Here is an 11738-nt window from a genome sequence, read left to right on the forward strand (position 1 = left end):
GGCAAGGACCTTAACCACTGCGCCACCAAGCCGGGACCGATTTATGCACTTTCTATAGGTCATACTTCCATTAAAAAAAAAAAAAAAAAGCATACTGAGGTCAGTGCTATGGCACAGCACATAAAGTTGCCGTCTATGGTGCTGGTATCCCATATGGAAATCAGTTTAAGACCCTGCTGCTCCACTTCCTATCCAACTCCCTGCTAATGTGCCTAGCAAGTTGTGGAAGATGGCACAAGTGCTTGGGCTTGTACCCTCAGGCAGGAGACCTGGAAGAAGCTCCAGGCTCCTGGCTTTGGCTTAGTTTAGCCCAGTTGTTGTGGCCATTAGGGCAGTAAGCCAGTGGATAGATCTCTCTCTTCATCTCTTTCTTTCTGTGTGTAACTCTTTCAGAGATATATATATGTATATAAATTATTAAAAGAAAAAATGTATCAATTTTTTAATCCTGGGAAGCCCATCAAGTCATTGTAACACACATAACTTACAAAATATACTCCTCACCCTGGCTTTCTCCTGTGGACACCGAGATGCCTACCTTGGTTGCTCATGAGGCTGCGGACGCCCTGCAGCTCCTCCAGGCACTGGCTCAGGAGCAGCAGGCTGGTGCTGGCCACGTCACCCAGCATGCAGTCTGACAGCCGCAGGGACAGCAGCATCCGCTGCTTCTCCTCATCCACATTGGTCACCTTGGCGACAACTGTCTGCCCTTCCACAAAGTGGTCACTTGGGGTAGTCACAAATTTGTCACTCATGATCTGAAAGGAAGAATGGGCAGCACATGAAAAAAGGAAAATAATTCTTCATGAAGACAATCTAAAGATGACACCCAGAAAGGGGTGTGTAGGTGGGACAAACAGTCTAGAAGCAGCCCTCGTCCTCTGTGAGCACAGCCTGGTCCCCTCTTTAAAAACACAGAACAGGATCCTAGGGCCAAAGAACATCAACAGAAGGTGCCTTACTGGCAAGCCAGAAGGACCAAGGCTGAACCTGTCTCTACCACCCAACCCCAAGCCTCTGTCCCTTAGTGGGCATTTCTCCAGGCCCTTTTCTTTCTTCCTGTTTTGAAAACTCACATTCAGTCATCCTTATAAAGTCTCCAAGCGTGTTCCCCCCGGCCCTCCACCCCACTCCCTGCCCCAGTGCTGCAGCATGAAATAGGACAGGTACTCCTTTCTCCAGTCGGCTGCACAGCTGGGTAAGCACAGTACAGCCTGGGTCTCAGCTCCACAAACCTGGCCCTCTGCCAAGTGCCTCTGTATCCACAACCTCAAGTAGTGTCCCTAAAGTGCTCAAGGACTTAAATATCCTGCTCCTTCCCACGGGTTCCATAGCTGGCCCCCAGCACCTCCTTGAAGATCCTTGTGGATGGAGCAAAACTTACAGCTTTAGGGGCCAGTCCACTGAGACCCGAGGGGAACTGGACGAATACGCCATAGTCCTTGATGCTCTTCACAAAACCAATGAGCAGCATTCCAGGATGGATTTCTGAGAAGTTCTTGGGATCCTGACCACCTTCCACTGTGGACACTAAGGCTGGCTTCCTACAAAGAAGCTAGTGGCACGTTGTCAAGGAATAATCTGAAAGCGTAAATGTAACAGCTATTTCTCCCATCTATGTTCTCTACTCTATCTTCTGCTATGAGAGTGAAGCTCTTAAAGACCAGTAACATCAGCACCAGCACCAGCTGGTGCCTTTGAGACATTCAAGTTCCTAAGTACTACCCAATCCACTGGAGTTGACACCAAGGCCTATGACTCTGTCACCTGTTCCAGCAGGCCTGGGGACTATGGTGCAAACTTTTACACCTTGGAGGAGGAATTGTAAAGGAAAAGGCTCCACTCTATGGTCTGGCAGGTAGACAAGCCACTGTTCCCACATCATTATGCCCCGTAGGAATCCAGCTTTATCTCCTCTACCCATTATCCCTCTAAACTTGTATTTTACTTTCCATGAGAAAATAGACCCAGAGACCAAGGAGAATATTTAATTCCAGTTCCCAAAGCAGAGGGAAGGGGAAAAAAAGCAGAAAGGAGCATAGCAATACTTTACCGATTGTTCTAGCCCAAGGAGCAAGTACAAAATGCCCCAGTGGGCAGCTATGCCACTGGAACTACCCACCGGGCCTGGCAAGCTGCCCTGCTTGGGCTGAGCTTTCTGACTTCACTCTATCCACAGCCATCCGCTAGGTGCACTTCAGTTTGGACATTTCCTTTCCATAGTGTAGGCCTGGGCACTGGTTTAGTCTTACACAGGTATTTCTGGGGTGAAACCATTGATTTTTTTCCAGGCTTCCTTCCACCAAGGGCTTATGGCTCTCCCTCCTCCCCCAACCTACTGATACCAGTCAAGGATACAATGTGCTTCTCGCTCTGACTCAGACAAAGGACGCCATGGAGGATGTCACCTGCTTGGAGCCAGTGATGCAGCAGTGGGCCATTGGCGACATGGTCTGACAGGTGAGCCGTTGGAAGAAAAGCAGGGATATTGTGGGGCAGGACAGCCACCTCCAATCCATCTTTGGTCTTCTCTAAAACCTTCACATCCACCAACTACCAGGGAAGAGAAAGAGAAAACAGCCCATATTCTGAGCAGAGAGCAGCCTGCCTGCACAGGCAGCGGCACACTAAGGCTTCAAATTCTGGAACCAAGGATTACTGAGAATGAAAAAGTAGCTTTCTTGCAAACCCATCCCACTTTGATAACCTAGAAAGTGCTGCTGTACACACACAGCAGAACTCATTTATGGAATCCTGCCACTCCTCCCTGAAGATTCCACCGAGTTCCACAGCAAAGAGAATAAAAGGTGGGACCTAGGGCCTAGAAAGGAAAGATGTAGTCCACTGAAAAGCCACACCACACACAACCTCCCTTTTCAAGGCCAGTTTCCTCTGAACTCCCCTGGGACTCGAGAGTCATTCTCAGCGATTTCTAAGCTCTCTTCCATGGGCTCAGAACCCCATGTGTAAGGTACACACCTTTTCTGCCACTGTCAGATAAAAATAACTTGTCCCTGGGCTCAGCTCGATGGCTCAATTAGCTAATCACTGGGATCGCATATGGGTGCCAGCTCATGCGCCATCTGTCCCACTTCCCATCCAGCTCCCTGCTTGTGGCCTGGTAAAGCAATAGAGGACAGCCCAAAGCCTTGGGATCCTGCACCCACATGGGAGACCAGAAGCTTCTGACTTTGGAATGGTTCAGCTCCAGCCATTGTGGACATCTGGGGAGTGAACCAGCAGATGAAACATCTTTCTCTTCATAAATCTTCCTTTCCAATAAAAGTAAAGACTAAAAAAAAATCATTAAAAAACAAAACTTGTCTGAAAAAGTCCCAGGTACCTGCCCCACGTTGATGCTTTGTCCTTTCTTCTGTCTCATGTGTTCTTTCTTCTGTTCTGTGTTGCTCAACAGCTTGAAGGATAGAAGCATCCTCTCTTTGGATGGCTCACAGTTCAACACCACCACCTTCACCACCTGGTGAGAAACCAGAGGTCTGGCTAGGCTTCCCAACAGGCTTTGTAAGCTTGCTACATAGTACCATCTACTACCCCTATGGAGACTTTGGGAGAGCCACCAAGACAGAGCAGAAGGCAGTGGAAAGAAGGAATGTAGCAAGACCTACACAGAATCCCTGCCAGCCAGTCTTCTGGGCATAAGGAAAACATGAGCAAGATTTTTGGTAGAAACCCAACATTTTTAAAACCATCACTTATCCTAGACAGACCCATAAGTTCCTGGGGTGTCAGTGGCCTCAGAACCATTTCTGACATGAGGGACCCTACTCACTATGGATGAAGATTACTTGCAGATTATGAGCTGCAGGGCAATCTATTCACTGGCTTTTGTCGAGCCTGTGAGGGTTCTGTTCTATTCTCACCCTATCCCTTTAGGGTGCTCAGATCCACTTCACTCTTTCTCAGTTTCTCAAAAGCAGCCCTCTTCCTGCTCCCCTTTCAAATCTATGTTCCTGGGGTCACCATAGTGGGCAGGCCTGTCCTGGCCAGGGAATGCTACCTGGCCGCTGTAAAATATGTTCTCTGGGTCTGGGATATACTCGGCACTGAGCTCATGCTTGGGCACCAATCCCTGCACATCGTTGTAGAACTTGACAAGGCAGCCATAGTCCTTGACCCTGGTGATGACGCCGTGTGTCTGTAGGCCAGGCTTGGCATCGTTATAGCAGGTAATGGCAGGGAGCTTAGATTCAACCAAGGTTTTCTTGAGGGTCATTATCAGCTTCTTGGCTTCAGGATCACAAAGTAAAACCTACAAGAAAGATAGTGACAGGCATCAAGTTACCTATCATTAGCAGGTATGAACTAGACCCCATATCCCCTGAGCCCAGAAGTCATGAGTCATTCCCCACGAACCTGCTCTCTCTTTTCCTCTAGTAATCTCAGCTGCAGATCCTCCCTGCTACCTGCTGCATGACAATCCATGGTACATTAATCTCCATTTCAAACATACCTGTTTCTATTATAAGAATGCAAACTACTCCCTACCAGCCATGTTGCAAGACTCATTAATATGGCTGGCACTGTGGTGCAACAGGTTAAATCTCCATTTGTGATGCCAGCATTCCATATGGATGTCAGTTCAAGTCCTAGCTGCTCCACTTCTGTCTCTGCACCCACAAGGGCAAACTGGAAGAAACTCCTGACTCCTGGCTGTCAGAGTGGCCCAGCCATCAAAACTATTTGCAGAATAAACCATACATATACACATAAACATTTAAAAAGAAAGATGCATTATTTCACAGTACTTCCAGGCCGGGTCAGGAAATTTAATCCAAATCATCCTTATGGATAGCAGGGATCAAGGACCAACAACTTGAGCCATCCCTGCTGCCTCCTATACTTTTTTTTTCCTTAAAGATTTACTTTGGAAAGCGAGGCTGCTGGGACTAGAACCAGCACCCATATGGGATCTCAGCACGTGTAAGGCAATGACTTCAACCACTAGGCTACCGCACCTAGCTTTGCCTTCTAAACTCTTACTCTTCCTTTACAATCCAGATCTATCCTCATCTTTTCTAGTTCAAGTTCTACCTCAAGCAGAAATGCAGATGGCATCATTTCACATGGAGCTAAATTTAAAAATTGCTTCTGCTATGTCTCTGGGAAAGAGACTTCGCGTTCCACGGAGATTTAATTTCCCGATTTGCAAAGAAGACGACCCTTTGTAAGGGTTTTTAAGGCCTGAAAGGAATAGAACATATCATGGATCTCTTCTAGCAGATCACATGCTTGTGTCACCTGCTAGCTCCTGCTGAGAATACCAACAGCTGGCTGCCCCAACCTACTCTCCTTTCACAGCACAATCCTCCAGCCTCAGGACTCTTCTCCCACAGGTGCCACGCACAGCAATGGACACATTGCACATACACCACATGCTTGTTTTGTTGGACAAGGTAGACCTTTCAGCTGAGAACTGCTCCCTCGCCATTTAGCTTAAACTCCGAGGCTCACCCGACACTTGAGCTCCTCCCCAATGTGGTATTTCTTCTCTGGGTTCTTCATGAAAACATCAGCCAGGTGATTGGCAGGTACCAGGCCCCGCATCTGCTCGCCCACCTTCAGTAACATGCCATAGGGCTTTATGGTCAGCACTGTGCCCTAGGGAGTCCAAGAAACAGATGCCATCATCATACCTCAAGAACAGCTTTTCCTCCACTCAGTACAACACAGAAAGTCACACCTCTGGTAAACCTCACATTCCTGCCTATTATTCCAGACTTGTCAGTGGTGAAACCCACCCTCCACATGGATGGGGATTTGAGTTAGGTTTGTTTATAGGGGCTTTTGCATCTCTCTCTCTCTGTGTATGCTTTCTGTCTGTCTCATGAACACACACGCTAAACGAGAGGACTATGTCTGTTACATATCAAGGGAGTTTGCTCAACTGGAGCTAAACAGCTGGAACTGACTGCTCACAGATATTTCAGGCATCTCACTTCACACAGAATTAACTTTTGTTTGATGTGGCCTGATACTACCATCAAATTTCACATACACAGATTTACAACCCAATGCCTCTGTGTAGTTGGATGGTGTCAGTGACACCTTACTTTGAAATTAATCATGCTATGAGAATGAAATTCCAGTTAAGAAGCACAGGGAGCGAACATGACTTTACCTGTGTTAACATGAGGACTAATGAGCTGACGGTTAACCCATAAACTAAAAATGTCTGGACGTGTGGATTTAATTACATGCTTGAAGTCTTACCTTTATCACTGCCCCAGGTTTGATGTCATGATATCTAAGGTACTGAGCTTCAATAACAGAGCTAGGATAAATTGAAAACACACAATTACATAAGTTAGGCAACATGATCATGCCAGAAAGAAAGCAAGACTTCACCCAGCAAGGCAAGGAGAAACTGGAGGTGCAAACAGGCAGGCGCACACCTCTACATCGCAGTGTGTGCTGCTAACAACAGACTCACGTTCGCAAAGAGAGTAAGACCAGCTCATCCAATGGGCTGAAGTCGATGATTCTGCACTTGTGAGTGTTTCCTGGCTTGAAGGCCTCAGGTCTGAAGACTTTCTTGGAATCAGAGAGATGTTTGAGCTGCAAAGGACCAAGGGATTGAAGGCAAGTCAGAGGCAACGGATTTGCACTGATGAGACTTTATAGCAAATCACAAACACTCAACACAGCTAGCACCCACTTAAAAACAGAACTTTGCCTTCTAAAAATAACTCTCACTAAAAATTATTCTTTATCATCACAAAATCTCATAATGTCAGAAAAGACTTTTGACTATGGCTCATGTAGTGTGCCTAAGAGGGTAGGGGCTGACACTGTGGTGTAGGAGGTTAAGTTGCCACCTGTGACCCTGGCATCTTGTATCAAAGTTTTGATTTCATCTCAGTTGCTCCACTTCCAAACGAGATCCCTGCTAGTGTGTTTGGGAAAATACCAGAAGGTGGCCCAAGTATTTGGACCCCAGGCACCACTAATGACCCAGATGGAGTTCCAGGTTCCTGGCTTTGGTCTGGTACAGGTGCAACTGTTACCTAGCATTCAATCAGTGGATGGAAGATCCTTCTCTGCCTTTCTCCCTCTCTTTCTCTGTAACTCTGCATCTCAAGTAAATAAATAAACTAAAAAACAAAACAAAAACGCATGGAAAATGGAATTAAAAGAAATTTATTTTAGTTCAAAAAACAGGTTCTCATAATACACAGTTTTCATAAACTTTTCAAAGATCTCTTAAATGAACACATCTCAAAATTTTGCATCAAAATAATCTCATCTTTTAATTTCACATTTTCCCCTTAATGTTACCAAGCACATCTGTGCTTTGATAAATAAGGATTTTGTTGTAAAACAGAAACAACAGCTCATTTACAGGCTATCGCTGTTTAAGGTCCAAAGTGTTAAAACAAAAAGCAAAACAAAACAGAAAAACTACCCTGCCCTACAAGAAAAATTGCTGGCCTAGACAATAACTCATGTTTGTATTGCCTGTTAATCTGGCATTACCACGAGCAGGTCAGTTCTAAGGCATTCTAATAGGGCAAATATCATTCTCACGGCTATGAACAATGTGGCACACTCAGGGACAACCAAAACCAAGAAAGGCAGGAAGCAGAAACAGACCCATGTGCTCCCTGAGAAGGAAAGAGACATGCTTACCCGGGCAAAGGCCAGAGCTCCATCCTTCAGGGTGAAGGTGGCTCCAGCCTTGATGAAAAAACCCTGGACAGGAACGTCATCCAGCACGGCCCCCAGGTGCTGCCAAGAGAGGCGTGAGAGGGGCCGCCCAGGTTGGAGGAAGATGGGGCGCAGGCTGAGGCGTACCACTCTGCTCTGGGGATGGACCCAGAGGATGCAGGCTCTGACCTGGACAAAAGCAAGGGCAGAATTAGTAGGGTAAAAAGAGAGTGTCCAGAGCAATTTCTGAGGTCCAGGCCTCTGCATGCACACACCAGTACCCAGGTATGAAGACTGTAATCTTCAACATTTAAGTACTAAAATTGGTCAAACAAAAATGAAACACAATGTCCCTGAGGGACCATGGCTGACTAAATCAGCACTTACTCTAGGACAAGAACATCTCATTCAACACACTAAATACATGTAAAACAGAAATATGTGGTGGTGCATGACATGAAGGCCCACTGAAACACACCAGGCTAAAACAAGTCAGTGTTTCCACTCCGAACTCAAGCAGGGAGGAGACAATTAGTAAAAACTGTCTGACAAAATGTTGACAGTATGATCACAAGGAGGTAGAAAAAGCAAGTTTTACTTTAAAAAATCTTGGGGCCAGTATTGTGGTGCAACAAATCCTGATTCCTGCCAATGCAATAGAGAAAGCTGTGGATGATGGCCCGAGTACTTGTGCCTCTGCCACCCAAGTGGAGGACTTGCATGGATAGAGTTCCAGGTTCCGGACTTCCACTTGGCCTGGCCCTGACTGGTGTGGACCTTTGGAAAGTGAACTAGCAGATGGAAAATCTCTATCTCTGTAACTCTGCCTTTCAAATATATAAATCTCTTAAAAGACTCAGAAAACTTTTAAAATCTTTTTGTTTATTTAGACATCTTATTCTCTTGGGTTAAATATTATTCTAGGACACTTTAATTATAAAATTGAATAACTATACTAATTATAACACTAGACATCTCCTTGTCCTTCTCTAAGTCCCACGACAGCTCCCTTTGTTTCATCCCAACGCTCCTTCCGAGTCCCCTCCTCTCTCTGGTGCACTGGACACCTGCAGTCCTGAGGACTCGTTCTGCAGCTGTGATACCAGACAGTTTGATGGGGATGCAACTGGAATCAAAGAAAAGACAAAATCTCGATGCAAAATTTCTTACTGCTTGATTTGAGAAATACGTGCCAACTTTCTTGGGATCCAGGTGCATAAAGTCAACCGTGCCCGTGAAGAATGTGAGAAAGTTTAGCGTTAGGCCAAACCGAGTCACCTAAAAATAAAAAGCACAGGTAATGAAAAACACTTCTTTGAAGGAACCAGGAACATGACAGAAAATGTCTATATTAAGCACTCAATGCCTCATGATAACTATGTGCCTTTCTTCCCACAGTGAACCCTTAGATACCTTTCTTCCTACATGATTTAATGTCCCCCCCACCCAAAAGAGAAAGATTTAATGTCCTCAGACAGGCATGTGGCCCATCCTAAATGCCGCACCTACATTTGGCATATACTACATTAGAATATCGGACTTGATGTCTAGCTCCAGCTGATTCCAGCTTCGTGCTAATGCAACTGGAGGCAGCAACGATAGTCGAGTATAGGCAGAGAACTTAAGACATTTCTCCAAAGATATACATCATGCCAAAAAGCACATGAACAGATGCTCAATATCCTTAGTGGAAAAAAAATGAGAATCAAATCACAATGCAACATCATATATACCCACTAGAATGGTTATAATAAGAAGAGCAGGATAGGTGGTTGGCAGAGATAGAAGTGAAGACACTCCTTAGGATGCAGGCAGCCCCTGTCACAGTGGCAGGGTGCAGTCTCACCTTTACTGCCATCCAGCTTCCTGCTAGTGCATACCCTGGGAGCTAGCACTTGACGACTTGCATAGCTAGGTACTGCCATCCATGTGGCAGACCCAGATTGGGTTACAAACTCCTGGTTTTGGCTGCCCCAACCCTGGTTGTTGCAGTCATTTGGAGAACCAGAACATGAGGCCATTCTCAACTGCTTTCCCAGGCCACAAGCAGGGAGCTGAATGGGAAATAGAGCAGCCAGGATACAAACCGGTGCTCATACAGGATCCTGCGCTTGCAAGGAGAGGACGTAAGCTACTAAGCTAATGTGCCGGACCTGCCAATTAACCTTTCAAACCAGAACTATGATTCAAAGCCACATATTCTCATGTCAAATTTTCCAGCAGCCACATTTTTAAAAAGCCACAAAAAGGTGGGATTAATTGCCCTACTTTATCTAGCCCAATATATCCAAAATATTCTCATTTCCACATTCAGCTGTGGCCATACTGCAAAATGCTCAATGGTCACATGTTGACTAATGTCATCCTACTGGATAGCACAGCTATGGATGGCATGAGAGTAACGCTTCAATCAAAGCTATTTGTGTTTTAGAAAAAGTAGTAATGACGGGCAACCTACCTTCTGTACCTGGGCTTTGACCACCAGTCCCGGTAACAGGTTATTGAGGGTCCAGCTTTGCTCCTCAGAAGCAATGGCAGTTGAAACCTCAGTGTTGCCCACAGACAGACTGACAACACCACCATCGCCCTTCACCTCTTCAATGACGCAGTGCAGGTAGTGACCCACCTTCAGGTTAGCACCTGTAGGCCCAGACCCAGCCCCCAAAAGGAAAAACACTTCTATGAGAAGGACCTCTAACTGGGGTCTGTGCAACCCCTGAAAATATCCATGGGCTACCTGCCCTGCTGGCATTAACTATCTCCACGTTCCCAATCTCTAAGGGGTCAACTATGAAAAGGGTGTAAATTTCCCTAATTAACACGAAGTTCAACTGCCCCACAAAACCTAAATGTCTGAACAAGTCAAGACAGTGCTGGCTTGGAAGTTCTGGGGACCCAGATCTCAGCGGAATCCATCAGATGTTATTAAAACCTTGCCACTCCCTGCCCCTTCAAACACCTTCCCTTTCTGACCAGCCAAGACTAACTGCTGATGTCGCCATGGCCAAAAGCCTTCAGGTTCAACCTTTCATCCTATTGAAACATAACCACCACCCGCATTTTATCACTGTGAAATGGCCTCTCTTTCTGTCCTCACCTTTGTTTTTCTGTCGGACATACTCCTGGGCTTTCTGTAGTGGCAGAAAAGCTCTGGTCCCACGGACACCAATGTCCATGAGGTAGCCATGGTCTTCCAGGCTGGACACAGTACCTGTGAGAAGCTGAGGGAAGAAAATATTTCCAAAAATTCGAAGTCAAAGGTAATGAAATACACAACAAACATCCACTACCAAACACCACAGTCCCCACTGTTAATCCTGACACACTCTCTGATAATCCCTGCTCTACTTTTAACTTGCCAGCACAATCCCACTAGGAGATAAGTAAGTAGAAGATAGCAAATTTAATGTTTCCAGCGCTTTAAGGATCCTTCCTTTTCAATTCAGTCTGAACATTATTCATAATGATACCCAGAGCTGAATAATGACAGCATGAAAAAGAGTCTCATCTAGAGATTGTTCGTAAGATAGGAAACACTTCTGTATTATGCAGAGAGGGATACAGAAGGCCAGTCCTGCAGCCACACCTGACTTGGGAATTGGAACTACCCTTCCAGCTATTATTTTCTTCATATCCCATAAGAAGTTCCGACACTGGAGAGCTATTCCTTCTTTGTTAAGCGTCTTAACATTTCTTCAAATTTACAAGGGGGAAAATATCTACCTGCCTCACAGGGCTGCTGGGAGAATTTTATCAAAGTGCCTGAGACAGCATCTGTCACAAAGCAGTCTTTTGACCCTTGTCAATTTTCTGTAAGCTGGCTTATTCCCTTTTTACCCAACTAAAACCTATCAAACTTTCGGCATCTTTCCCAAATTCGGCTGCCTCCAACCACAACACTGCACAATCTTAAGAGCATAAATGATTCACATCAGCCACCATATACCCTGTCTCCTGTTCTCAGAGAACAGACCTCAGCATTCCACAAACGGACCAGAAGCACTCGTTCGGAGAACACGGAACTGGGGAGGTCAGGTGCTGCAGGGAACGCCCTCCTCTCACCATCAGCAAGC

The 11738-nt window shown here is 45.8% G+C and overlaps 1 protein-coding gene across 1 annotated transcript in view; it reads right to left on the reverse strand.

Annotated features, from left to right (window-relative positions):
* PDCD11 (programmed cell death 11) overlaps window positions 1–11738 on the reverse strand; it is a 38250-nt gene that overhangs the window by 20187 nt on the left and 6325 nt on the right. The window contains exons 6-17 of the mRNA XM_040992172.1: window positions 10763–10886; window positions 10124–10305; window positions 8836–8943; window positions 7648–7854; window positions 6452–6576; window positions 6232–6292; window positions 5473–5619; window positions 4019–4270; window positions 3344–3478; window positions 2359–2553; window positions 1385–1555; window positions 539–758 (exon numbers count right to left, since the gene is read on the reverse strand). Coding sequence (XP_040848106.1) covers window positions 539–758; window positions 1385–1555; window positions 2359–2553; window positions 3344–3478; window positions 4019–4270; window positions 5473–5619; window positions 6232–6292; window positions 6452–6576; window positions 7648–7854; window positions 8836–8943; window positions 10124–10305; window positions 10763–10886 — 1927 coding nt within the window. The remainder of the gene's footprint in view (window positions 1–538; window positions 759–1384; window positions 1556–2358; window positions 2554–3343; window positions 3479–4018; window positions 4271–5472; window positions 5620–6231; window positions 6293–6451; window positions 6577–7647; window positions 7855–8835; window positions 8944–10123; window positions 10306–10762; window positions 10887–11738) is intronic.

The sequence above is a fragment of the Ochotona curzoniae genome, unplaced genomic scaffold (genome assembly GCF_017591425.1).
Source record: "Ochotona curzoniae isolate NIBS_2020 unplaced genomic scaffold, NIBS_Ocur_1.0 contig_66, whole genome shotgun sequence".
Taxonomy (NCBI): Eukaryota; Metazoa; Chordata; class Mammalia; order Lagomorpha; family Ochotonidae; genus Ochotona; species Ochotona curzoniae.